Below are 26,081 nucleotides of genomic sequence, written 5' to 3'. Positions count from 1 at the left end.
TAATTGTGTGTGACAGAAACACATTTATTCAACAGAATCTCTGCTTGGAGAAAATGACCTGTATGGTTTGGGCCAAATTAAAGATCTGCATATGTGGTGCATACAGAATTGAACAGGTCACACAAACCTTTTAAATACGTTTGACCTTGGGTTAAAGAAAACTGAGGAAAATTTTGGATGGCAGCCTCTCAGTTTAGTATTTAAAATCAACAATTATTAAACATTTAAAGGTGAATCCAGTTTTAAGGGAAGGGAAGCTGATGTGCATTCTAAAATAGAAAATAATTTGGATAAACCTTTTTGGATAAAACATTGTTTTTCTTATAGGCTACAATGGTTGAAATGTGAAGATATTTTGAGGATGTTACCATCAGGGCCGTACGCAGGGTTTTATAAATACAGAGGTCAAAAAAAAAGGTTGACAGTAGCTTTAAAAGCATTGTCGGTGGGCAGTAGCATAAATGCTTTTGTCAAGCAGATGAGAATCAGTTTAAATGTCGCAATGAATGATCCACACTACAAAATGGAAATGGCAAATATTTTTATGCTTATTGTTGACAATACACAATCACACATTCGAAACGGGAATGGCCTTAAATGATTCAAGGATTATTTTGCATAGATGTTACATTTCAATCAAATGCCAATGCAATCCTTCTGTGTCCAGAGGCATATGAGCAATTAGTATGAGAATCAAAGATCAGTTTCAGCTAGCCTACTTTTTCTTTCCTAAATTAATAAAAATGACATGAAAGTTTTTTTTTTTTAAACGTTGCTACCTAAACGTTGTTCTATTCTAATTTAATTCTCTGAAATAATTTCAACTGCCAATTAAAAAAATTTTCCCCAAGAATTTAAAGAGTAAGCTATCCCCCTGAGTTGTTCTCCCCCTCCTTCTCACAACCCGTTCCATCACATGAAACTGTTGATGATAGAAATCCCTTCATTTCCCTATTTCTTTTTTAAACAATATGAACTAAAACGCCGTCCCCCCTCGGAATTCAGTCCCTGGACTCCGTCCCCCCACTTTACCCCCCATTTCCAGCCCTGCATATATAAATAAATAAATAATATATATATATATATATATATATATAGTCTGCTTCAGTGTTCTAATGCTCTGTGTGATTCTGTTCATCCCCATTGTTCTATAAATTAAATGTTGAAGTAACTGAGATTGTCTGGTCTGCATAGGACATTAAGGAAAGTGATTGGATAGTGTCCCTTTACCTGCACTTCACTGATTTATTTACCTTATGCTACAGTAGCATGATGTTACAAACTTCATAATGTTTAAAGGTTACACTGAAAAGCATGGTTCATTAAAATAACAGTTTATAAAATGGTTTTAAATAGACCTTTAAAATAGAGCAAGACTGAACATTGTGTGCTTATGTCTTCCATAAATATTTAAGCATTAAATAACAAAAACTTTTAAAATGTGATTTTTTTATTCAATGTCTTTAAAATGATTTACACCAGAAAATAACATTTTTGTTAATTTGTCAATATAATATATTGTCACTTTACAATGAGCACAAGAATAAAAATCAGCCAGTCTCTGCCATGAGGTAAGTTAACAATTTTACAATTCAGGAGATTAAGTCTTTTTAAACTTCCTAATAATACTCTTCTGTTACATCACCAGATCAGCGCCAAGCTGAGGTTTTAATACAACATTAAATCCGTCCTGTGTGCTTCAAACATTTCTAACTTTGCTTGTTTGGTAAACCATGCATGCTCGAGTCTTCATTCTTCTCAGAGTGACAGCAGCCTCATTCCCGCCTCACTCCCCGTGCTCCAGTGGCAGTGACGTGACACACTTCTACATCAGCCCCGAGCTTACGCAGCTCATCCAGCCAGATCTGTTGCTTCTGTGACAGACGGTCATTAGGACCCTTCACTTCCACCAGCTAGAACAACACAACTCAAATAAGCAATGTTTTCAAGCATTTCCATTGTTTCATAACACCGTAATCGTATTAAATCAGTTACATAAGTTACTTTCTGGAGTATTTAAAAGTTGAATACACTGACTAGCAAGCTACGTCTCTGACTCACCTTGTACTTCTTGTTGGACATGCTCCAGACTACCAGATCTGGAAGTCCTCCTCTGCAGTGCCTGTAGTCCTTTGCCATTCTGAGGACCACACCGCTTAAGAAGTGGCCACCCAAACACTCTACTAGACTCTAAAACCAGACGAAGAAAATTAAGTACAAATTGCCTTAAGTAAATTAAGTAAAATGTGCTTGTTTACGGTAGTGAACAATCTGGCACACGAGGTATAATCAGTTCATATTTTAATGATGTCGAATGAAAATGTTAAAGTCACCATAAAATTAAAACTGATAATCCTTGTTTTTTTTATGGAATATTGCATTATTTATTATAAATCTGTGCTCATCATTATTATTTTTTTAATTCATGTTTACTGGCACGAGAAAGGGACAACCTGTCACTCACACGAGATCGAAGCTAAAGCAAATGACAGCGATCCAAAGATCCAATCAATTCCCCGTGGGCAAAATCAAGTCCCAGGCTACATTTCTGCTTGTTCAAGAAGTTTCACTCAGATATGCATATTACAATAGGGAAGAAAAGACTATTGCACATGCTGACTTTAAATGTTAAAATACACTAAGAGAAGTATGCTTGTCCAAGAAAAAAAGAAAAAAATTAAACAATGTAAGTTTTATAGTAACACTAAGTAACTTTTGGCGATCTAGTAGTCAAAAAATAAATCTGCATGCATTTTGTGGAAGAATGTTTTTGTTGTGCTTCGGCTCTGCGTGACTGTGCAGTCTAAAATATAAACACTAATAATAGGCTTACCATAGTGAATCAGGCTAAGACAAAAACATGTTTTGGAAAAAGGATTGATCATGCATTGACTCATTATTTTAAATTTGTTACATAGTGTACCTTTAAAGCTACACTGTGTAGGATTTACTCCCATCTAGCAGTGAAATTGTATATGACTACCAACTGAATATTACTTTCTAGCCCCTCCCATTTCGAGGGCGTTTTAACTCCTACGGTGGCCGTATTATTTCAAATCTGCCGGCAGTCGCGAGTAATCTCCCCCTCGCATTCGTCGCGGTGCCACTGAGTGTAAAAACGCGAAAGGCGAAGCTTGAATTTCCAGGTATGTCCCTCTTTGGCTAATGTATTTTCAAGATGGAGGCGCAACATGGCTGCCGCCATTCGAGCGACTCGCTCGTATGTATTCTAAATGGCAGATTATACACTTACGAGAATACTTAATTAGTTGGTTGAAGTGATTACACAGTAATGAGAACGTATAATTTTGAAAGAACAAAGTGTTTTTTTGCTAAAAATCAACTTAAAATATTACACAGTGTAGCTTTAATTAATGACGTTAAAGACACTGAGGAGTTGACGGACCACTAGTAGACCAATTGCAAAACTCAATGTGGCAGCAATAGAAAAAGAGCCAAACTTTTAGATTGAGATGCTGTCTGTTTTTTTTTTACTCTAAAACACAATTGTACATTAACTTGATTTTATTGCTCATTTGAAATATGGGTTTAGTAACACTTTAGTAACTAAATATGGGTAACACTTTAGTTTAGGGTCCATTTCTCACTATTGACTAGTTGCTTATCAGCATGCAAATTACTAGGATATTGGCTGTTAATTAGTACTTATAAAGCACATATTCTGCATGACCATATTCTACATCCCTAAACGTAACAACTACTTATTAATAAGCAGTAATTAGGAGTTTATTGAGGCAAAAGTCATAGTTAATAGTTAGTTAATAGTGAGAATTGGATCCTAGTCTAAAGTGTGACCGAAATATGTTACTGAAAAGTAATCTTTGCAAAAAGGTTCCCATTCAAGTAGACTGGAGCTGCCGGAAAGCATTACCAAAGATGGTATGTAAGAACGAACATGGCGTAAAGAATCTGTGATTACCTGTGCCTGCTGAAGAGAGGAGAAGCGCTCCCAGTTTATCAGCGCACACACTCTCCCCTCTTGTGCGGTCCACACATCAGCGAGCAGCTCCTGCAGCGTCTCTGCAGACGCCTCGCGCAACATCTCAGCGCGAGCCTCGATGGCTTCCCGCCGGTTACCATAGAAACAATCAGTGTGCAAATCTAAAGGACAAGTCTGGGAAAGGGCATAGAGTCATTGATCACTGATCTCTAAGGGTGGTATGACCTGACAATAAAGCGTGACCCTGAACGAGCGAAGCACACAGCATTCCTTCTTTAATTATTCTGTACCTGGTATGGGTTTCGGAAGACATCAGGAACCCCGTCGATAAAGATGATGTCCCACATGAGGAGTCCAAACAGAGTGGAAAATGTAGAGCCTTCTCCGTGAATACCTTAAAAGGGGAAAACAGATTACAGCAACTTAAAGAATGCAGAATGTATGCGCTAGTGCAGGGTTTCCCAAACTTGTGGTCGCGTGGCAACTGAAGGGGGTTTGTGAGTTGATTTAAAGCTAATAATTCATCATACAAATGTAAAATAAATCATTTAAAAATAAAACTCACAAAAAAAGATTTCAAAATTGTATTGGCATAATTGCATGTAACCAAGGAGAACCGTGAACATGCAAACGTGTAAAATCTCAGGCAGTATTTTAAGTAAATATTTTAGGTCAAAGAGGTTAGGCTGACAAAAATTGTTTGGGAATCCTTGTATTTGCTAGCTATAATTACAAATTTGAATGATTTTATGAAAATATATTTGATTCTTCTTAGCAAATGATTCTGAAACAATATATTTTTTAAACACCAAAAAAAGAATGTACTTTCCACGCAATTACAATGAATGAGGACTGAGGCTTTCAAGCTTTTAAGGATCATAAAAGAGGTCTTTATAATTTATATTTGAATGCTTCTGAAGTCATATATTGCTTTTAAAGAGAGAAACAGACTGAAATTTAAATCATTTTCACTGTAAATCTGTACATGACGTAATTAGCGATGTCAGATTTGTTTCAATGAAGTCAAATCTTTTCAATGAATCACCTGATCTGGTTCAGAACCACTCTGAATGTTTCCGACATCTGTACATCTCTGATGCACTAAGGAGAGCTAGGCTTGTAAAGTAGATGTCAAGATTTCATCTTCTGCCTCATTTATAACTGCAGGCTACATTCTTCAAAATTTCTCATTTTTTGTTCCACAGAAAAAAGAAAGTAATTTCGAGGTTTGAAAATGACAATGAGGCTATGTAGATGATAACTTCCTTCATCTTGATTGTGCACAAACAAAATGTGATGCCAGACCTTGATCAAATCCAAGTGTTCTGTAGTGTTCCAGAGCCAGTTCCTCAACAGAACACATGACCATAGTCCCTCGTCCCTCTCTGGAACCTTCATCCTCATTGGCTGCTCTAAGGAACACTGATTTGCCCATTCCACCCTCATGAGGAAAGAGCTGGCCTCGAATTGTGACCTGTTAAAACACAGTTGTAAAGTCAGTGTTGCTTTTAAAAAGATACAACTTTAGTATTTAGTAATTCTGACCACAAAATATACACAGTGAATAACACTATATTATAATCAAAAATAAGGAAGAACTGAAGACTCACATGAGTGACATCCTGTACGTGCACAGTGGGCAGATCTCGGAGCAGCAGACGGTACTTCTTCAAGCTAGCAGATTCCTTCATTCGGGAAGCTCGCTGATGAAGTGACAATTTGTGGCCTGTTCGGACCAGAGGGTCATTCAGTCCATCCCGAATAGCACAGATGGCCTGGATACAAAAGGTGTCAAATTCATTCAATCCTTTGAAAGAACATTTATGTATCCCATATAAAAATAACATTAAAACAATATCTCTGCTTATATTTATCTACAATCGAATAAGGTACCTGCTCATGTTGTTTAAGATGTTGCTGGAGATTGAGAGCAAGTCTGTCCCACCAGCGCCCCCTACTGGTTACACAATACACTGACTGGGACAGAAGATTCCTAAGCTCCTCCACAGATTCCTACAGTGCAGAAATGCAAAGATAAATAATTGAATTAATGAACCCGTGTAAAATCAATATAAAGAATAAAGTGTTTACAATGGCATAATTCATTCCATGTATTATCCACCCACATCATAGCGGCGAAGTCTTTGTGAAATCTCAACTCCTCGGGACAGTATACGGGTGTAGGTCCAGCCCACAGTGAAACACCGCAGAAAAACAGGCAGTCGTTCTTGATGACTGCACACATATTGAAACTCAATCCATCTTACAACAGCAAGCAAATTAAATGAAAGTTGCAATTTCTTTTTCAAACCTTATGTCACAGGAGTCTTTAATCTCCTGCCAAGTGGCCTTTGCTGTAGTATAGAGGTCATGGGCGTCCTCCCAACTGCCTGTCTGCATTGCAGCAATCACATCCTGCAGTGTGCGCATCGCAGTTTCGTACCTGTACAGAAGAATATGCACAGAATCAAACATTTTAGAATAATAACAGAGACAATAAAAACATTTCTAGAACATAATGACAAATATTGCCATCTTCAAAGGAAGGTTTCAGAAGCAAACCTCACAAAACCTGTACAAAAAAAATATTTTAAATATTAATTAATTTATAAATTATATATATATATACTCATCCTGGTAGTATCTGTTACTATAATTTATGATTGTTTAATTTATTAATACATGTTTGTGTTACAGAATAGTTTTTTTTTTAATTATTATACATAATTGTCATAAAAAAATAGAAAATCACAATTGAAAAATCATAATGGTCCTAAAATAGACAAATGTGAGTGTTTTGCAATGCAACATCAACAAAATAAGTACACTGTACCTAAAGTATATAGTAAAGACACCCAATAAAAAGGTGTCTTTTCTTTTCTTCTGATTTTGGAGTAAAATTACCACTTGATCAAAGTTTTGTTAAAAAATAAATATAACACTGACCTGATGAGGTCATCCCTGTCCTGAAACAGTCTGGCTGAGCGATGTACAGTGTACTCTGGGAAAGCTAGACGGCCAGAATTGACCAGCAGAATGGTGTAGAGCTGCCCCTGACCTCCAGCGGCCGTCTCCTCCTCCTCCAAAGAGTCTGTGACGGAGAACAGGAGCAGGACGCGGGAGAACACAGCGCGGGACCTGCGGCACAGACGCACACAGGAACCTGCAGCCTGCTTGGCCCTGAAAAAGACAAGCTTTCCTCGTAACAGGACATCTGTTTTGTACAGTTCATATTATACACTCGTGTTAAAAAGATCGGGGTCAGTAAGATTAACAGAAATTATGCTGGTTTTACTGTATTTTTGATCAAATAAATGCAGCCTTGCTTTTTTTTTTTTTAAATAAAAAATACAGTAAAAACAGCAATATTGTGAAATATTATTACAATATAAATGAACTCTTTTCTGTTTTAATGTATTTTCAGCATCATTACTCCAGTCTTCAGTGTCACATGATCCTTCAGAAATCAGTGTAATATGTTGTTTTTGGTGCTCAAGAAACTTTTTTTTATTATTATCAATGTTGAAAACAGTCCTGATATATATATATATATATATATCTTTGTTTTTGTTTTTTAAACTATGATTTCTTTGATTCTTGGATGAGTGGAAGGTCAAAAAAGACGGCATTTATTTGAAATAGAAATCTGAAATGTCTTGTAATGACGTAAAAGTCTTCACTGTCACTTTTGATCAATTTAATGCGTGCTTGCTGAATAAAAGTATTAATTTATTTAAAAACAAACTAACTGACCTCAAACATTTGAACGGCACTGTATAAGTCAGTGTCTGCTAAATCACCTTTTTAATTTAATGTCTATGACCATAACCTTTGGCCAACATCACTACTGTGATATAAGTACAGATGCTGCATGTATCTTGAACATCTCACCTCTTGAGAATGACTGCAGACGTGTTGTTTTGACTAACAAAGAGCGATCGCTGTTTCCCCAGCTGGAGCAGCCCTTCTACCAACTGCTGTTTCTGAGTCCCATTCCCTCCACGGCCAAGGTGAAATGTTTTGGCCAGGTTTCTGAGCTCTGGTGCAGGAAGCAGATCTAACACTTCTTGGATCTCGTGAAGCTCCGATTCTGTCATAGGGAAGAAGTCATGAGCTGCAGTTAAGTGTGTTGCCTGATATTGGGTTCTAAACTGTTGATAAATCAAAAGGGTCGACAAATCTCACCACTAACCTGATTGTAAGAAGCCACATGCGACCAGTTCCTGAAAGACAGGTCTGAGGTCTGAGCTGATCTCTGTATATTCCACCTTACTGACCTGAAGCCATTTCAGCTTCCTTTGGAACAGACGGACATAAAGCATCTGACCAGGAACTACAGGAGAGAGAAAGAGGGAGAGAGAGAGAGAGATGTCTCTTGTGATCACCAAGGTTTCATTTATTTGATCAAATATACAGTAAATACAATAATATTGTGAAATATAATTATCTTAATTTATTTAAATGTGGAATTTATTCCTGTGATGCAAAGCTGAATTTTCATCATCATTACTCCAGTCTTCAATGTCACATGATCCTTTAGAAACGATTAAAATATGCTGATTTGGTGCTCAAGAAACATTTCTTATTATTATCAGTGATGAAAACAGTTGTGCTGCTTGATATTTTTGTGGATGCATTTTTTTTTTTTTAGGTTTCAGGATGATTTTTTTTAAGAAATATAAATCTTTTGTGATAAATCTTGATATTTATTGATCAATTTAATGCATCCTTGCTGAATAAAAGTATCAATTTCTTTAAAAAAACATCATACTGACCATAAGCTTTTTGAATGATAGCTTATGTTACATAACTTCCCTGGAGTGCATTGAGTTTTAAAAGACTATTGTTGCACATAAGCACAGAAGTGAGACTTCAAAGTGACTTTGAAGTAGTTCCTCTACCTGAAAGCTGCTGAAAAGTGTGAATTGCTGAGAAGTCATCTTCATTGAAGAGCAGCCTATCATCCTCATTTTCCAACACCGCCTCAAGGACAGTCCGAAAGTTTTGCAGGTAATACGGCCGCCTGGTGTGCTGATGCTCTGAATCCTCGTTGGCTTTCTCTACGGCAAGCATTTTGGGTTCATTAGCTGGTGTTGTAGTCTCAATGTCCTCATACATGGTCTTGCTTTTGATTTGACTCTCTGATGATGAAACATCACAGACACTGGACGAGGCATCAGTTTGATCTGACTTGACATTAGTGTCTTGTCTGCTTTCAGTTTTACTTTGAATATATCTACTTTTCTTATGTATGATGGAGGTTTCTGTAGTGTTTGTGTCGTTTTTTGGCACCTCCTCTGACTTCCGCTTCATTATTCTGGATGAGGATGAACATTTCACTGACTGAACGTCAGCGCTGCTGCTAGATTCAGCCAGAACTGCCACAGATTTCTCAACGTTTTTCACTTGAGGTTGGATTGAAGCTGTTGGCTCTGTTGGTAGCGTGTCATCTGTATCCATGCCATCGACTTTAGATTCAAAAGTTAAACTCCTCATGTAATTTTCCTTCTGTGAACTGCTCGATTCTGCATAACAGGCCTCTTCTTTTCCAGAGACATGAGTATTATTCGTCTCAGATTCCCCTGAAAGCCTAAGTGCTCTTCTAGACAGTTTAGAGGATAAACTCCCAAGACCAACTTTTTTAACCGCTTTAGTTTGTACATTTGTTTTGGATGATTCTTGCCTCATCACACAGTTCTTTTTAAAATATGGACTCGTATCAGCATCTTTCTCTCCTGGGCTTTTCTCTTTCCCGTTATTTGGAGTTACTGCAACATTAGAGGGTGTTTTGGTTATTTTCTCCTGCTTGTCATCACTGACAGCCAATGCATCTTCATGATCCTCTCCAAGAAACCTTTGGCATTGAGAGTCTATGTGTTCATTAATCTTGTAACGAGGTACAAGTTTGCCACACAGAGGACAGGCCAGTTTACAAGGTGGTGTATTCCTGAAAAATGAAGTTATGGAAGCAACCCCACCTCCATTGCTTGTTCTCTCTTTGATTGCACTGACTCTCTGGCTATTTTTCTTCGTGACTGAGAGTTTTCTGGCACTGCCTCTATTAGAAGAGCTGCCTTTCCCCATCCGAGACTCCATACCGGTCTGTTCATATGTTATCCCATCAACCAGCTAAACAACAACAGGCTGAATATTTGTTTCTGAACCTAAAAGTACATAAAAGACAAAATAGTCATAGGAGAGGGTGGCATTCATTAGACAGTGTCTGAATTATGTAAAGGAAGGCTGCTTCATTACATTCAAAGGTTACATTATTTTGCAATGAATTGATTTGTTCGTTTCAGACTCTCCAAGGCTGACACAGAATGCCATGCCACATAAAATAATCCCCCCCAAAAAAACATATTATGAAACGAAATATAATTTCAAATATAGATTAAGCTATAAATAAAATAAATATTATACAATTATAAATATATCTGCAAATAATTGTACAGACCTGTCTTGTGCTGAAGTGAAATGTGAAGCTAGCTGCAAGAATTCATGGCGCCATTATTTTTTCTGCTATTTTTCAAAATAAAAGTCAGCTCCAGTGCAGTCCGCTATCTTTCGTTTGCTACAGCCTGGCAATTTAGTTATATTTTAAAACAAACTTAATTTTTTATCATATTTTCTCTATTAAAGAGCTGTTATAGCAACGTGCGTTGTATAAAAAAACTGTGGCTTCAAAGTGCAACTTTGTTTGATGTTTGACTGTGTATAGCCTAATTATATTAAAGGAGAATCTTTTTCTTCAAGTAATTTTGAGAAAAAGGGATAGTTCACCCCAAAAATGAAAATTCTGCACATAAAAGAACATATTTTGAGAAATGTATCCGTGTTTTGTTTTTCCGTACAATGGAAGTCACTATAGGCTCCAATTTGTTTGGTATAGGCCTACCCATTGTTCTTTAAAGTATAGGCCTCTCTTTTTGTGTTCTGCAGAAGAAAGTCATTCAGATTTGGGATTACATGAGAGTGAGTAAATGATCCAAATATCCAAAGAATTTTAGATGGACTATTCCTTGACCACAAACCTTATTTTACTTAGGCTACATATCGGAAACCAGTTGGCCTAAAAATTTGCGTCACAGCTGAACATCATGACTTGTGTATTTACCAATGAATCACTATTGTTTGTCTTCCTTTATAACAGACAATTAGACAGTTTTACAAACTCTACACATCAGCCAAAAAATTGACACAATGTGAAAACATCTTGCTTCATAGATATATGACTAACATGTCCTTTGTCTCATCCGTACTAAAGGAAAATTAATCATAGTTTATGTTGCACAAAAATATTAAAGCAAAGTGAGCATTTGTTTGTTTTTTTATTTAATTGCAACATTTTACTAAATATTAATGATTAAAAAAAGCAATATTCTGTAATTGTTCATTAAAAATGGACAAAAAGGAACATGAGACAGTGTTGGACTGAACTCAACAAATGGACAACAGTTGCAGTTTTATTTCAACTGAAGCTACAAACACACATTCCTTACATGAATGTTGGTGATACACTAAATTAAAAATATTTTTGCACTTTTAAGAGCATTTTCTTTACTAGTCTCAATTTGACGTGCACATATAAAATAGCTTTTTCCTTGAGAGAGAAAAAAATATTTGGGGTATAAAGGCATATACAAACAGTGGTTTTCCCAAAATCATTTTTGATGTTGATTGATATTTTAATGGATACTACTAGATTAAAATGAACAAGTAATGTATGACAGCCTTAACACTCATGAGCCCTCAAGAAACTTTAACTGATTCAAATTTCTAGTTATTATTTTCGCAGGTTTGTAGCTAATAAATGTAACCGAAATGAGGGAAATATATTTTCCTAAAGTCTGAGAAAATTACACAAGCTTAGAAGTGAGAGAATGTGGAAGAAACCAAAAAATGAGAATATTTCTGTAATCAAGTAGTTATTCAAAAATAAAGTATCCAAAACCAATGTGGTTGCAATTTTTTTCAAAATATCATTCACTCGTTACATCAATTGTATAACAAATTCAAGGCACTTGCTGTGAAACGGGATACAACCCAGAAACACAGATTACTTTTCCCTTTAATTTTTGATATATGATTTTATATATATATATAAAACAAGGAACAGATTTAAGAACATATTTTAAAAAGTCTTCATTTCATCACAGTTTTAATACTAATTAATTTCATATGTCCGCTCTCACCAAACATTGCTCGATGATCCAGGCACACAGGAGTTTCTTTGGCACATTTCTGCTGCTTTCTGACAGAGGGGAGTGAGAGTGGAAAGGCTGCCAAAAGGCCTTCACGGTGGTTCAGTGCCTTGCTCAAGGCACAACAGCTGGTGACAGAGAAAGTAACCGATTCTGATTCGGGGCTTCCCGATACTGGCCACCCATACACTGAGAGCGATCAATATCAGATAGTATGAATAATTACTACAACAGTAGAAGTCATGAATCACGGAAAGTTTCTTCACTGACCAAATTAAAGTCAAGTCTCTGAAAATCCTGATTACACTTTTTTTCGGTGTATTTTCCGACAGGTATTAATGATTGCTATTACAATTAGGGTCCTTATTAGTAGGGTTGCAGAAACGGCCGGAAAAGGGTCAGTTATGTCTTATTCAGGATAAACAACAGACATATTGGGCAATGTAGATCCCTAGATAGATCGATTCTGTAATCATTTACTCACCCTGGACCCGTATAACTTTATTTCTGCAGAACACAAAAGAAGATTTTTATTTATTTATCCAAGTCCATACAATGAAAGCCAATGAGGTCCAGCGTTGTTTTGGACCCCATTGACTTTCATTGTATGGGTAAAAGCAGTTATTTCAAAACATCATCTTTTGTGCTCCGCAGAAGTTATACAGGGTTTGGAAATGACACGAGGGTATGTATATGACGACAGAATTTTCATTTTTGGGTGAACTATGCCTTTAAGGCTCATGATTAAACAGCAGTGTGTATTATTATGAATGTGATTTGCGCGGTCACTTCCAAAGCGATTATCAACGGTCTGGTTTTTACCTTTCCCTCATGTTCAAAGTGACAATAAACTATAACTAGGTCATGTGATTTGTTGCAAATAATGAATAAACAGCACATTTCCCCTATCAGAAGAACAATCTTCTGGGTGGGTACCGTAACAAATAATTCACAGCAAAAATCAGGAAGGTGTATTCTTAGTCCTTCCAGCAACTTATGTAAAATTCTGTTCAACAGATACAATCAGGTAAAAGGCTGAATGAGATAATTTCCAAAGACAACATAAACATGACAATACACCAACAATAAATAAATAAAACTCACATAAAAGATAATAAACGAAAGAAAAACAGCAGAAAAATAGAAAGTGAATGAAAAGTTTAGAAGGAGGTTTTCTGCTAATTGGCTCTGTTGTGATGGAGCAGGAAGTTGACATCTAAGTTGAGGCACAATGTTGTTTTGCTCTCTCCAATGTTTGTCACATAGTCTTTACATCGCCCTCAACCGTTACATTGCTGCTGGTACCGGCGGTTGAGTTCTCGCAGCTCTTTCTCGCGAACGCGCCGTGCCTTGCTGGACTTTGTGGAGCGGCTGGAGCGAGTGGACTGGGCTGATTTAGTGCTGTGGCAGCGTGAGGACGCTCTCTTCAGGAGGTTCTGGGAAATAGACCGCTGCAGGTTCTTCATAGAGGAGGAAGCTGCCATGCTGACAATCCAAGGGTGTTTGAGTGCCTGGCCCGCAGTGAGACGCTCATTTGGATCCACCGTGAGGACACGGTCGATGAAGTCCTTAGCAAGGTTGGAAACACTTGGCCATGGCTGTCAGAAAACAGAAAAGAAATAGAAAAATGGCATAAATAAAATTATTCAGACATTCTCAAAAGATTTTGAGACTTGTTCTGTATACACAACAACCTAGATAATTATAATATTAGATAATATCATACATTTTAATTATACATGTATACTTAATACTTGTAATCATGCATAATTTGCTGTTATTACTATCGTAGGTACATGTCCATAAAATAAAGTGATTTTTTTTTATGCTTTTGAAAGAAGTATCTAATGCTCACCAAGGCTGCATTTGACCAAAAATACAGCAAAAACAGTCATAAAAACTGTAATAACTTCAGAAATCATTATAATATGCTGATTTGGTGTTCAAGAACATTTCTTCTCATCAATATTGGAAACAGTTGTTCTGATTCATATTTTTTTGGAAACCGTGATGCATTTTTTTCAAGATTCAAGAACAAAGTGCAAATCCAAACATTACAATAACATTATGAATGTCTTTACTGTTACTTTTGATCAATTTAATGTGTCCTTGCTGAATAAAAGTATTAATTTCTTTCAGAAATTAAAAATCTTGCTGTACCTACCAACTTTTTGAATGATAATATAAAATAACAAGAAACAAACAAGGTCCAGTCAACTATAACAATAGCCGATATTGGAGAGCATAATTCAAGTTCGTTGAAAGAGAAAGAAAGGACCAATACAAGATGGTTTCAGCAATGCAAAATATATTATACAAGTTAATTTTCCACTCTTCCTAGAACATCTTTAGACTAGTCGTGCATGTCCTGATATGTTATGACAACTGGCCAAACACTAGCAGCTCTATAAGCAAGAGAGAAAACAAAACATGGCTGAGTTTTTGTTGGTTAGCATGACTTCTCCAGGGCTTTTCCCTGTAAAGTCCACATTGGTCTTGTCTGTGACTCACAGCAGCAGAGAGGCCCTGACGCACACACTCTGCCAGGAACTCTGTGGCCTTACATCACACGCTCATGCAGGGGGTTACTGCGGGATAACACATGATGACAGGACTGCGCTGGCTATTGTCCAGCTAACACAAACACACACACACACTCCCCAAAATACAAGCACATGCGAATTCACCAAAACTTGCATGTAAATACTCATACGATAAATAGAGGCATGCAAATAAACATACTCAGAAATCCAAGGTCAACAGACAAAGACAAAATGGTTGGCAAAAGTTTAAAGTGTTTGAAAAGCACTTTGTGAAGAATAGAAACAGAGCACACTAGAGTCAAAAGACAGAAAGACGCAGAACTATCATAGCCCGTTGTGTTCTGGTGGCTTTGTGGGGAATATTTCTATTTAGGAATGCAGATCTGAATGGACTGTATAAAAGCCTCAAGTAGATATATAGCAGGAGACAGACATTTTCAGTGGCACTGTCCTTCTTATTCTAAAAGTTTGTGTAGTGCAGAATGAGTCATCAGTATTTTTGGACCGTTTTACCAGAAAGAAAGACTGAAAATTTTAAATGTGTATCTGCTAATGGCTAATTTTGTCAAGTTATCAGAGAATATTACCATATAGATGGCCTCAAAGCGAGTAGGCCTAGGCATTGATTACACGCCTTTGCTCACCAGACTACGGACACTACATTGTATATGCTGCTAGATCTACATGATTAATCGTTAAAAGACTGCAATCTGGATTAAAACACCCATGTGATCTTATTCCGAAATGATAACGATATGGCTGTCTATTAAACCCTAGAATGTAAAAAAATGTCATTGTATCAATCATTCAAGAGATTCGTTTAAAAACGCTGATTAATCCAGAAATGAAGTCTATATGAGTAAGTCTATATGAGTGAGTCATTGAGTCATTCATCTAAACCTTTTCTTTTTTAAATAATCAATTCAAATTAATTAAATATTTCTTAAAAAAGTACATTTTGGCAGAACCTCCAGTAAATTACATGTTTAGTTGTCTATTCAGAATTGTGGGTGAATCATCACCTCTATTTTAAACAAAAAATATTGTGATTCTTAATTTATCCAAAATCGTGCAGCTCTAATATGTGCCATGTCATGACTTCAGTTCCCAGCCAATGGATGAACTAGGCTAATTAAAAAATATACCTGAAATGCAATCCAAGATGCTTCGGATAAAAGCATCTGCAAATGTGCACATGTAAATGTAATAATTGATATGTATTCCTCGCATTTAGAATTTTTATATATTTTGCAGTACAATTAAAAGTCAAAGTAAAAGCTGTTGTTTGCTTTATATGTCACCAAATGTTTTCACAAACCCTTCCCATTTATATTTTGCCATATAGCAACACAACATTGTTCTTTACTCTCTCACTGTTGAAAAAATAAATACATAATCCAACAAATTGCATAGTTACAATAGGCCAGTCTTCAAGAAATGTCAAGAAAATTATGTTTTTAAGCCACATAATGAAAATATTAATGTACAAGACCGTTTTTCCTGGGGTCACTCATAGAGGTAAGACACATACTGAAGTGTTGCTCAAACATTATTAAACTGTACACTGTACAGATGTACTGTAACTGCCACATCTGTTTTGTAGCTCAAAAAGTAGTGCATAGCGCTAGCAATGTCAAGGTCATGGGTCCGATTCCCAGGGAAAGCTTAAATGCTATGTCGTTTTAAATAAAAGCATTTGCTAAATGCATAAATTCCTAAATTATTTATTTAAATGGGTTTATAATAATACGGTTTTATTTAAGCATTTAAAGACTTTAAACATTTTAATTCTGATTTTTGTTTTATATAATCAGGAGATGAAAACCGCTATATTCTACGGAAAAACTGCAGGGGGTTTGTGAGGTCATGAAAAACGAATAATTAAATTCTAATGTTGGCACTGAAAAAGTGCAAAAATATGTTTCCTTAACGCTCAACGGACAAACAGGTAGTACCGCCCCAAACTCAAACCATTTGTTGAGTCAATGTTGCTATGTCAAGCCGCTCAAACAAACAGTGCAATGCTGAAAGCGCCACAGACCACAGTGCTTACGCTTTTCGGGGAAATCAACCTACGACTGGCTTACTTATACTTGTCTCAGAACAAATCTAAGCAAGCGGGCATAAGAGAAAGAATTTTTACATAACAAAACAATTACACGCATCAGCATTAAATTTGGGGTAGGTAAGAGTTTAACATTAAATAATAACACTTCAGAGCACTTTAAGGAAATTTAAAGGGGAATACCACCACCCATTAACATGTAGCCTACATATAAAACATATATACTTCATAAGAGCTTGTTTGTTTGCAAGAGCAGTCAGCCAAAAACAAATAAATCATTAAGTATAGAACATTGCAAGCGAGCCCAAAAACATGGCACACAAATACTTCTGGGTTTAATAAAACCAAGTAACATTAGCATATGCTTTATAGCACTTCTATACCTAATCAAAAACATCTGCATTTCCAATCTCCCAGCAACTCTTGTTTTGCACACGCATGATCCACACTGAAGTGACTTCTCATATAAATCTCATATATATAGAGCACACTCATGCAGCTCAGAAATATGCATAACTACAGCTAGTGCAAAAACAGGCATTATTAGGGTGCATCATTTAAGAAGATTTTATCTCTGTTGATTATCTCTTTGGGGTATGACACGTCGAGTTTGGCTAAACCTTTATTAGAAACTTTAAAGTCACCATGAATTCAACATTTTTTATAGAATATTGCAGCATTTATTACACATCATTATTTTTTTTTTAAATCACATGCCCTCGTGATCTTTAGTAAAAAATGACTTCCCCTCCTACGGTGGCCCAGTAGTGCACTACGAAATTTAAAAAGCAACACAACAAAATTAAGCCACAACACAACTAAATTAATCCACTACACAACGGAAATGAGCCGCAACACAACGGAAATGCCCCCGACCACTAGAGGGCTCTTGGAGCACGATAAAGTTAGTTTTCCACTATTCTTTAGAGTCAGCAGTCTAAAAAATATATCAACACCACGATTAGTTTTAACAGTATGCAGCTAACCATTCTATTTCGACATTTATTAATTCAAAATCACCTACGTGCATTATATCTGCATATTTAAACTCTAGAATGCTTTGACGCATTACCACAGCAATCCCTAAGGGAATGTCTGCCAGTTCCTCCAAGATGTTAAATGTAGCTATAATTTGTATTAAAATTACTTTTAACATTCAAAAACAGACATGTTCAAAATCCAAAGCTTGATTGTATTGGTAGTAGACTGACTTACTACAGGTGACTTTTTTCCAATACCTCCCTTCATGTATTCACAGTAAACAAGATTTTTTTAGGAAATTTCTGTAAAAGTTCTTTTTCTTTTATCATGTTCCAAAGGTTGTAGTTCCTATTAACCACACTGACTTACAAGAAGTGAAATTGTGCCAATAGCTCACTGTATGCACAGTACACAATTTGTTTTTTATAAAAACATTAGGCCTACTGTAATTCACCTAAAGTTTTTTTTTTCATGTCCCAAAGCTTGTGGTAGGTTCCTAGTGACCAGACTGACTACTTACAGGTGAAATTGAGCCAATACCCTCCTTTAATTCTGCAATTCACCAAATGGTTTTTATTTTTATTTATCAAATTATATTATAATAATTTATACGTTTTAACACTTGGGGGAATTGCCAGACGTTCCCTTAGGGATCATGCGCTGTGGAAGCGCGTCAAAGTGTTCTCGAGTACACAGCTATAATTCATGTAGGTGATTTTAAAGTAATATTTTATGTCAATATACAATGGTTACATACTGTTAAAACGAATCGTGGTATTGATATATTAAGACTGCTGACTCTATTGACATAGGACAATGGCAAGGAAAACTAACTTTATAGCGCTCCAAGAGCCCTTTAGTGGCCGGGAGCATTACTGTTGTGTTGTGGCTTTATTTCGTTGTGTTGTGGCTTATTTCCGTTGAGTTGTACATTTTACATTGTGTTGTGACTCATTTCCGTCGTGTTGTGGATTCATTTTGTTTCATTACTGGGCCACCGTACCCTCCCTCTTGCAGCAACATCTCATCTCTTCTCTGATGATATGTTTACTGGCATGAGGGCGGGACAACCTGTCACTCACATGAGATCACAACAATCGCAAACAACAAAGATCCAATCAATTCCTAGGGACAAAATCAAGACCGCCCTACATTTTTTCGTGTTTGAGAAGCCGTTTCACTTGGACATTCGTCATAATAGGGAAGAAACTACTATCACAACTTCCATTCCATGCTGACTTGAACCTGGTAAAAAGCTTTTTTTAAGCTTTATCTATATAAGACGTGAAGGCTTTTAGTGGTGTGTTAGGGAATTTAAAATATTGATTAATACCTTGATTATAATCACTCTTTAGATATACATTGACATACATACAGAATCAACTCCCTTCAGGTGTAACGTGAGTGACACAAGCACATTGTTGAAATAATACATATTTTACCATTTAATGAGGTTGATCTCAAATCTGTAAGCCCACAATTATCTATTTAATGCTTGGTAGTGTTGACTTGATATCACACAAACATTATTAAAGACTCTGCAAGTATATTATTTGTACACATGCAGTATAGGTTATGTACACTACAGTACATGCATATCATTCTGCATCACAATGAATGATTATTTTAAAGTAGTCGCATAGTCCTTACCTCGCCGGAGAAACTGTATTTCCCTTTGAGGATCTGTCGGTACAGGCGCATGCGATTGTCATCCTCAAAAGGCATGGTGCCACTGAGCAGTATGTAGGAGATGACTCCCAGCGCCCACATGTCCACTGCATTGGTGTACGGCTTACGAACGAGTATCTCAGGAGCGATGTACTCGGGCGTTCCACAGGTCGTCTTCATCAGGCATTCGTCGCCTTTCTTCCGCGTGCTGGCCAAGCCAAAGTCTGTGATCATTATCTTGGAGTCAGCACCAGGATGGTAGTAAAGCAAGTTTTCAGGTTTCAGGTCCCTGTGCGTGATGCCCAATGTGTGGAGGTACTTCACGCCATCGAGAACCATCTGCAACACCCGTGTGGCATCCCTTTCTGTGAAAGACCCACGGGCGATGATACGGTCGAACAGTTCTCCGCCGGTGGCCAACTCCATCACCATGTAGACCCGCTCAGCTGTCTCGAACACCTCCATCAGTTGGATGATGTTAGTGTGGCGCACCCGTCGCAGGACGCAAAGTTCAGATTCACATACTTCTCTGCCTTCACGGTAGCGGGTCTCGATCATCTTGATGGCGTACGGCTGCCGTGTGCTCCTGTGTTCCACTCGTACTACCCGACTGAAACTGCCCCGACCTATCAAAGCTTTGATATCATACTTAGCAGTCACTCGAGGGTCAAATTTGGCCCTGTATTTGGCTACTTTTTTCCGGTGTGGGTCAGCGGGCTCTGTCTGGCTGTTAGCTGGTGGAGGGGACTGGCTCACCTTCGCAGCAGCCTGACTTTGACCCTGAGGGGATGGCGAGCCTGTTTTCTCCCCGCCACCGTCACTTCTGATGAAGTTTTTATAGACATCGGTCTGATGCGGCTCTACCTTTTTGACTAGGTCAAGTTGGACGTCAGCGGGTGGCTCTGGGAGGACTTTGCTCGTCCTGCACCCCATCACATCAAAATCCTTCCTTCCTGGTGCCAGCAGCACATCCTCATCTCCTAGGCAACACGTCCAGTCCCACACTCAGTTACCTCTTCAGTCAACACACCGGAATTGTGTGAATTCCAGTCGACGTGAAATGTTAATTTAATCAGATGTTAATCTGAAATAAAAAAATACTTCATTTATTAAGACTAGTATATATGATTATGTATATTAAGTAAGTATATAACAAGTATATTTTGCATGAAGTATGGGTAGTTACATTTTTGCTTATGTTTGATATCAAGTGTGAATTGTAACATGATATTGGAAAATAAAACTTTGTAACAATGATTTTTGTAAATTATACCTTAAATTATGTAATAAAGCACATTAGTTATATCATATCACATATATGGATGGATGGATGGATAGATAGATGGATAAAATAATATTATATAAATTATTATTATTTCTGAAATGTACTATGTAAATTAGTGCTGTTAATAAGTGCTAAAGAGTAGTGAATAAAAAAATCATCAATATAATTGAATACATGCTATCATATCACATCTATGGATGGATGGATGGATAGATGTCCAACTAAAATAGGTTTATACAACGTTTAGTCATAAAGGATATTTGTTCCGTTAACCGTATATGTAATAGTTATCGATTTTAACCGTGTTATCACTAAAAGTCAGAAACTGATATTAGGGGCTGTTGTGAGAAAAGATGAGTCTGGGTAATAAAAATGAATAACTATGACACCACTATTCATATCAGTTGTGTCATAGCATATCAATTAAGCAGTTTATGTTGTTAAACTAGTATAGTTAAACTATAAACCGATCTTACAACTGAACTTTACCACAAAAATTCCACTGGCCCCCCACAAAGACTCAAACTCAGACACTTGTTCAACTTTTTCATCGCTCGAAACAAACTTGAAACACTTTTCTTCAACTTTTCGTTACCTGTTACAGGCCTTAACGGAGCCAGTTATGTTACAAAGTCGTTAATAAAACATTAATATAATTAAAAGTGAACGATACACCGGATATAAGTTCACTTAACGTTACCCCCCAAAATCACAAAAAACTCCCCGTCCAGCACAAAATCAATTGTTTTCTTGAGGCCTGGATCTAAAATCGAGATTAATCGCTAAAGTTTCCGTAATGTTGTAGTTTTAACAACAATTGTATCAACTTAAGACCCAAACTGGAAACTTTAAAAGTCCAAATAGATGTGAAAATTACCTTAAGAGGGATTTTCTTACAGGCGATGGTGGGAGTAAGGCGAGATTCCCAGCGCCAGCCTCTTCACCCCAGTTTCAGCTCTTCTCTCCATTTTTCCGTATTTCTAAAACTTTAATCCTGCTAGAATGATAGCATCCCATTATATTTTGCTAGCATGAACATGCTGAGTCCAAAAATAAGGGTTGTTAACGTGTTTGTATCACTTTTAACGCGATGCGATATGAGAAGAAAAGTATGGAATAGAGACCGCCTGCTTGGAAACGGTGTTTTCGGAGTGGGACCACCTTTTTTCCTGTGTAGACCTTTCTTTCTTTCTCCCCCCTCTCCGTTTTTTTTTTTCCCTCCTCCTTTTCTTTTGGGAAAGGAAAGACCTCCGCTTGCTTCGACCCCTGCAACAAATAACGTGAAGCCAGCCAGAATCATAAATTTGGCCGAGAAACAAACTACGGATAATATCAATCGAGTGTTTTTAGGATAAACGTCAATGTGTGCATCTGCATTCTGTACAAACAGCCTAATGACTGAATAGTAAAATTGTAAGATTATATTAATTTCTGGATTAAAAATTTAATATGTGAAATAATTTACAAAAGGTTGTGAAATATGTCTCATCAATGTAAGACGTTTGTACATTTTTTTTTCTTGAAATGTTTTATCTTTTGAATATGCAAAATGTTATTTATTGTCACAACTATTTTATTTTAAATGATTGTTTATTCATTTCATAGCTAGCTCTTTATGTATCCGAGTACGAGTAATCCGAGTGCACAGTTACTTTTTTAATCTACACATTGTCAAAACCAATATGTTTTGCGAAGTTTAATTATTCATACAAAGGTGTACGATGTAAATTAAGTATAAGTTTGCGCCATTTCTTAATTAAGGTGTAATTTTAAAGCAATTATTTTCGAATTTTAAAAATACAAAAGCGCGAATTCACTTTTAACAATTAATTAACGAATTAACATTTCACTTTACAAACTACTTTTCGCTTTCAGGACTATTCGGATGAAGGGACTTTTATATTGTACAAATCTGTTTCTCGGTTTCTCCGACCATTTGGCATGTATCGTAGCTTGCTTCAGTTTGACGACTATTACATATATGACGATCTGCACTTTTAAGACTAAGCTTTTTGTTTACTTAAGTTAATGATTTTATACCATCCTGCCAATATATGTAATGCGTTGATAAATATTTCTCCATTATTTTTTCGTTTTTTTTTTTTTATCCAAAAGCCTATATTTGCATTGAAAATAATTAATTTAATGTAGAATACTAAATAGGGCCTGAAACATCAACATTAGGAGGTCAACCTGTTTATTATATGAGCTGTTTTATTTCATGTTCTTTTTAAAATATATATATTTCATGTTAGATTACAGTTGAATGTCCATTCTCTTCTCATGCTGAGAAGGTTTTGACCACAGTCGGTTTTGACCTATGGTTTTGACACACAACACCTCTCAAAATATTCGATTCATCCACCAATAGATGGCGCTGTTCTTTAAATAATATCAACTCCAAATAGCAGCAAATTGTTGCTGTATTTCACTGGTTCAGGTTTTGTTATGTGCTGTTGGTAGTGCTAAACTAAGAGAATGCATTTACAGACTTCATTAATACAAAAACACCTGAATGTATTTCTAAGACTAATCATTTCATTTCTATCATTGCCCTATCTGTAATATGACCCATGACAAGGGGTAAAGCAGCTGAAACTCTTATTTCTTGACTTTTGTGATATTACCACTCTAAAAAAGCAATCGCTTCACAATTGCTCCAATAGGGCAAGATGATAATATAATGCGGTGTAACTTCTAATGCTCAGAGGAAATGCCAGTGGATTTGTGTCCCTGCAGTAAAAGGCTGGATCAGATCCATCCATTACCACAAAAGGGCACCAACTAGGCTATCCGAATGAAAAAATCAGACAAGCATAGTGAGAAAGTGTTGACACACAGTGTGATGGTTGCTGGGACAAGAGAGAGAGAGTAATCAAGAACGAGAAACGAAGGATAGATGTATGAAGTTTGCAGATCATCATGCCTTACAATGTGACTGCATTGCTTGGATTACTTGTCACTCACATGAGATGACAACAATAGCAAAACCACAACAATCCAATCAATTCTTGATAGACAAAATCATGCCCTGCATTTTTTCTTGTTTGAGAGGCCGTTGCATTCGGAAATACATCACGATACGAAAGAATATATCGCAACTTCTGTTTCATGTCAAATCAAAACAGACAAAATATCTTTACAAAGAACCTCCTGTCGTCCATTATAAATAAACACACCTTTGCAATATCACACAATCAAACAGCTGTGATTCGGCAGCTCTTAGAAAACCAACACGATTGCGATAGGCTATTGCATTTATAGCCAGAACAGATCAATATAAGAGAAGAGAGTAATGAGTGACACACGGAAATAGTTCCGAGCAGAATAGCAGAAAAGAAGAATTATTCATTGTGCATTTCTATGCAACACTGCAGTGTTTTTGATCGGAATGGTTGAATGAATGATTCAGTGATTCAGTCATAAAGACAAGGGCTGCATCCAAAATTGCATACTTCCCTACTATATATTAGATGAAAAAAAAGTATGTGAGTAGCATGTCTGAATTAGTATTCATAAAACAGTAGGCAAAAAGTACTCAGATGACCTACTATTTCTAGTGAGATTCTGAAGTGCGAACACTTTTCTATCCAGTGAGGCCATGGGAGAGGATTTATGAATGGCAGCTGACACTAGGCCATTTAACAACGACAACATGAAGAATGTAGTATGTCCAGAATGCATTCATGCTGCACACATTCATACTATATAGAATGTACTTTTTTAATGGTCACAAAGTAATTCTTCCAGGTACTTTTCGCCTACTGTTTAATGAATATTATGAATTCGGACATAGTACTCTTTTCACATACATCTATATACTAGGGATGTATGCAATTTCAGACGCACCCTTTAGTGTGTGTTTTTTTTTAATGAATCAAGACTTGTTTAGTTCCTGAATGAATCAAGTGATTTTAACTAATTGGTTCAATGAATGATTCAATGATTCACTAAAGAACACAGTTAGTCTAGCCTGGCAAGCCAGACCTACATCAAGATGTTAGGTCTGCAAATTCACCATTGTCAGGGCTCAATCCGAGGGGCGGGATAAACGTCTGTCTGTCAAATTCGCTCTGCATGCAATAGGACAGCGCTACAACCAGGAGCTAGTTGATGATAGATTAAACTTTTGCCATATCTGGCCGGCAAAACTACAAACACATCTTCCTATTTTAAGAATGACTTATGTGCCGTTCTTTGTTCTTTTCTCAAAGAAAAGCTTAACTCCAAGTCCTCCAGAGTCACAGACAAAGCCGTTTCGAAAGACCGCTGTTCGCCGGCAGCAGCAGCTCTTCTTTGTTTTCAAGTAGCAGGGAATTCACGCGGAACCGTCACACTCACAACTCTGACGTCATTATGTAAAGCCCGCCCACCGACTCTATACACGATTTGATTGGCCTGACTAGAGTTTGGTTTTTCCAGCTCGAAAGTCAACGGAGAGTTGCTAGACGACACTGGCTGCAAAATAAATTTTGCTGCCGCTAGGGTGCGTCTAGATTTTTAGGCTACGGTTTGTCACCTACCGGTGTATCAATGTAACCTGCAGAAAGAGTTACTGAAAAGCCCCAACACTTTTTGGAATGTTATATTATATATCAGCACTCTTGGAACGCTGACTGACCAATGCTGTGTCATGCTGTATTTCACAGTGACAAAATAATGATGGTTTACCTTCTAGAAAACATCAAACCTGTATTTCACATGATATCACATGTGTGGTGCAAAATGATGGATTAATGGAATAGTTCACTTCAAAATGAAAATTCTGTCATCATTTACGCACCGTGAAGTTGTTTCAAACCTATATGAATTTATTTCTTCTGCTGAACACAAAGGAAGATATTTTGAAGAATGTCGGTAACCAGATAGTTGATGGACCTCATTGACTTCCATAGTAGGGAAAAAAAAATACTTTGGAAGTCAATGGGGTCAACGATCTGGTTACAGACATTCTTCAAAATATCTTCTTTTGTGTTCAGCAGAAGAAAGAAACTCAAACAGGTTTGAAACAACTTGATTGTGAGTAAACGATGACAGAATTTTCATTTTTAAGTGTACCAGTCCTTTAAGGCTTTGTTGCTCTGCCTCCGAGGAAAGATGACTGATTTCTTTAATGTTAAATTGACTTTGTCACTCTATAATCTATGTTTGTTTGTTATTTTCATAACAATATGCAAAGCAAATCAACAATATCAGCGTGATTGATTGCTTGGCCTTCAAGGCTGTCTCTCTCCGTCCCTCTCTCTCACTCTTAATTCATTCTCATTCTTTCATCCGTTCTCTCAGTTTCTCTCTCTCTCTCCTCGTCTCACACCCCACTCACTATCTGCCCAAAAAGGTCAATATCATCCGTTAAATCCAAATATGCTGACTG

General features: G+C 36.8%; 2 protein-coding genes across 2 annotated transcripts; both read right to left on the bottom strand.

The window, feature by feature from the left end:
* Positions 1-1,229: 1,229 nt before the first annotated feature.
* Positions 1,230-10,527, bottom strand: fan1 (FANCD2 and FANCI associated nuclease 1). The gene is made up of 14 exons (XM_081372111.1): positions 10,419-10,527; positions 8,863-10,125; positions 8,154-8,294; positions 7,853-8,051; positions 6,908-7,141; positions 6,273-6,404; positions 6,088-6,196; positions 5,855-5,974; positions 5,572-5,736; positions 5,267-5,435; positions 4,252-4,355; positions 3,941-4,135; positions 2,062-2,190; positions 1,230-1,913 (listed from the first exon to the last, which is right to left on the bottom strand). The coding sequence occupies exons 2-14, from the start codon at positions 10,055-10,057 to the stop codon at positions 1,776-1,778; spliced, it is 3,030 nt and encodes a 1,009-aa protein (XP_081228237.1). The 5' UTR covers positions 10,058-10,125; positions 10,419-10,527; the 3' UTR covers positions 1,230-1,775.
* Positions 10,528-12,097: 1,570 nt separating this feature from the next.
* pskh1 (protein serine kinase H1) lies at positions 12,098-22,580 on the bottom strand. Its single transcript, XM_081372110.1, has 3 exons — positions 21,585-22,580; positions 19,405-20,506; positions 12,098-13,763 (listed from the first exon to the last, which is right to left on the bottom strand). Exons 2-3 carry the CDS (start codon positions 20,353-20,355, stop codon positions 13,446-13,448), a joined length of 1,269 nt encoding a protein of 422 aa, XP_081228236.1. The 5' UTR covers positions 20,356-20,506; positions 21,585-22,580; the 3' UTR covers positions 12,098-13,445.
* Between the last annotated feature and the right edge of the window lie 3,501 nt (positions 22,581-26,081).

This window comes from Scardinius erythrophthalmus, assembly GCF_964197995.2.
Source record: "Scardinius erythrophthalmus genome assembly, chromosome: 8".
NCBI classification, from domain to species: Eukaryota; Metazoa; Chordata; class Actinopteri; order Cypriniformes; family Leuciscidae; genus Scardinius; species Scardinius erythrophthalmus.
The sequence above is the reverse complement of the archived record's forward strand: the minus strand, read 5'-3'. Positions and strand labels throughout refer to the sequence as shown.

Coding starts and splice junctions, on each gene's coding strand:
- pskh1 (XM_081372110.1), bottom strand. CDS start 20,355: ATGGGGTGCAGGACGAGCAAAGTCCTCCCAGAGCCACCCGCTGACGTC. Junction 13,764..19,404: donor AATACAGTTTCTCCGGCGAG/GTAAGGACTATG, acceptor GTTTTCTGACAG/CCATGGCCAAGTGTTTCCAA.
- fan1 (XM_081372111.1), bottom strand. CDS start 10,057: ATGGAGTCTCGGATGGGGAAAGGCAGCTCTTCTAATAGAGGCAGTGCC. Junction 8,052..8,153: donor ATGTGGCTTCTTACAATCAG/GTTAGTGGTGAG, acceptor TCCCTATGACAG/AATCGGAGCTTCACGAGATC. Junction 5,436..5,571: donor ACGTACAGGATGTCACTCAT/GTGAGTCTTCAG, acceptor GTGTTTTAACAG/GTCACAATTCGAGGCCAGCT.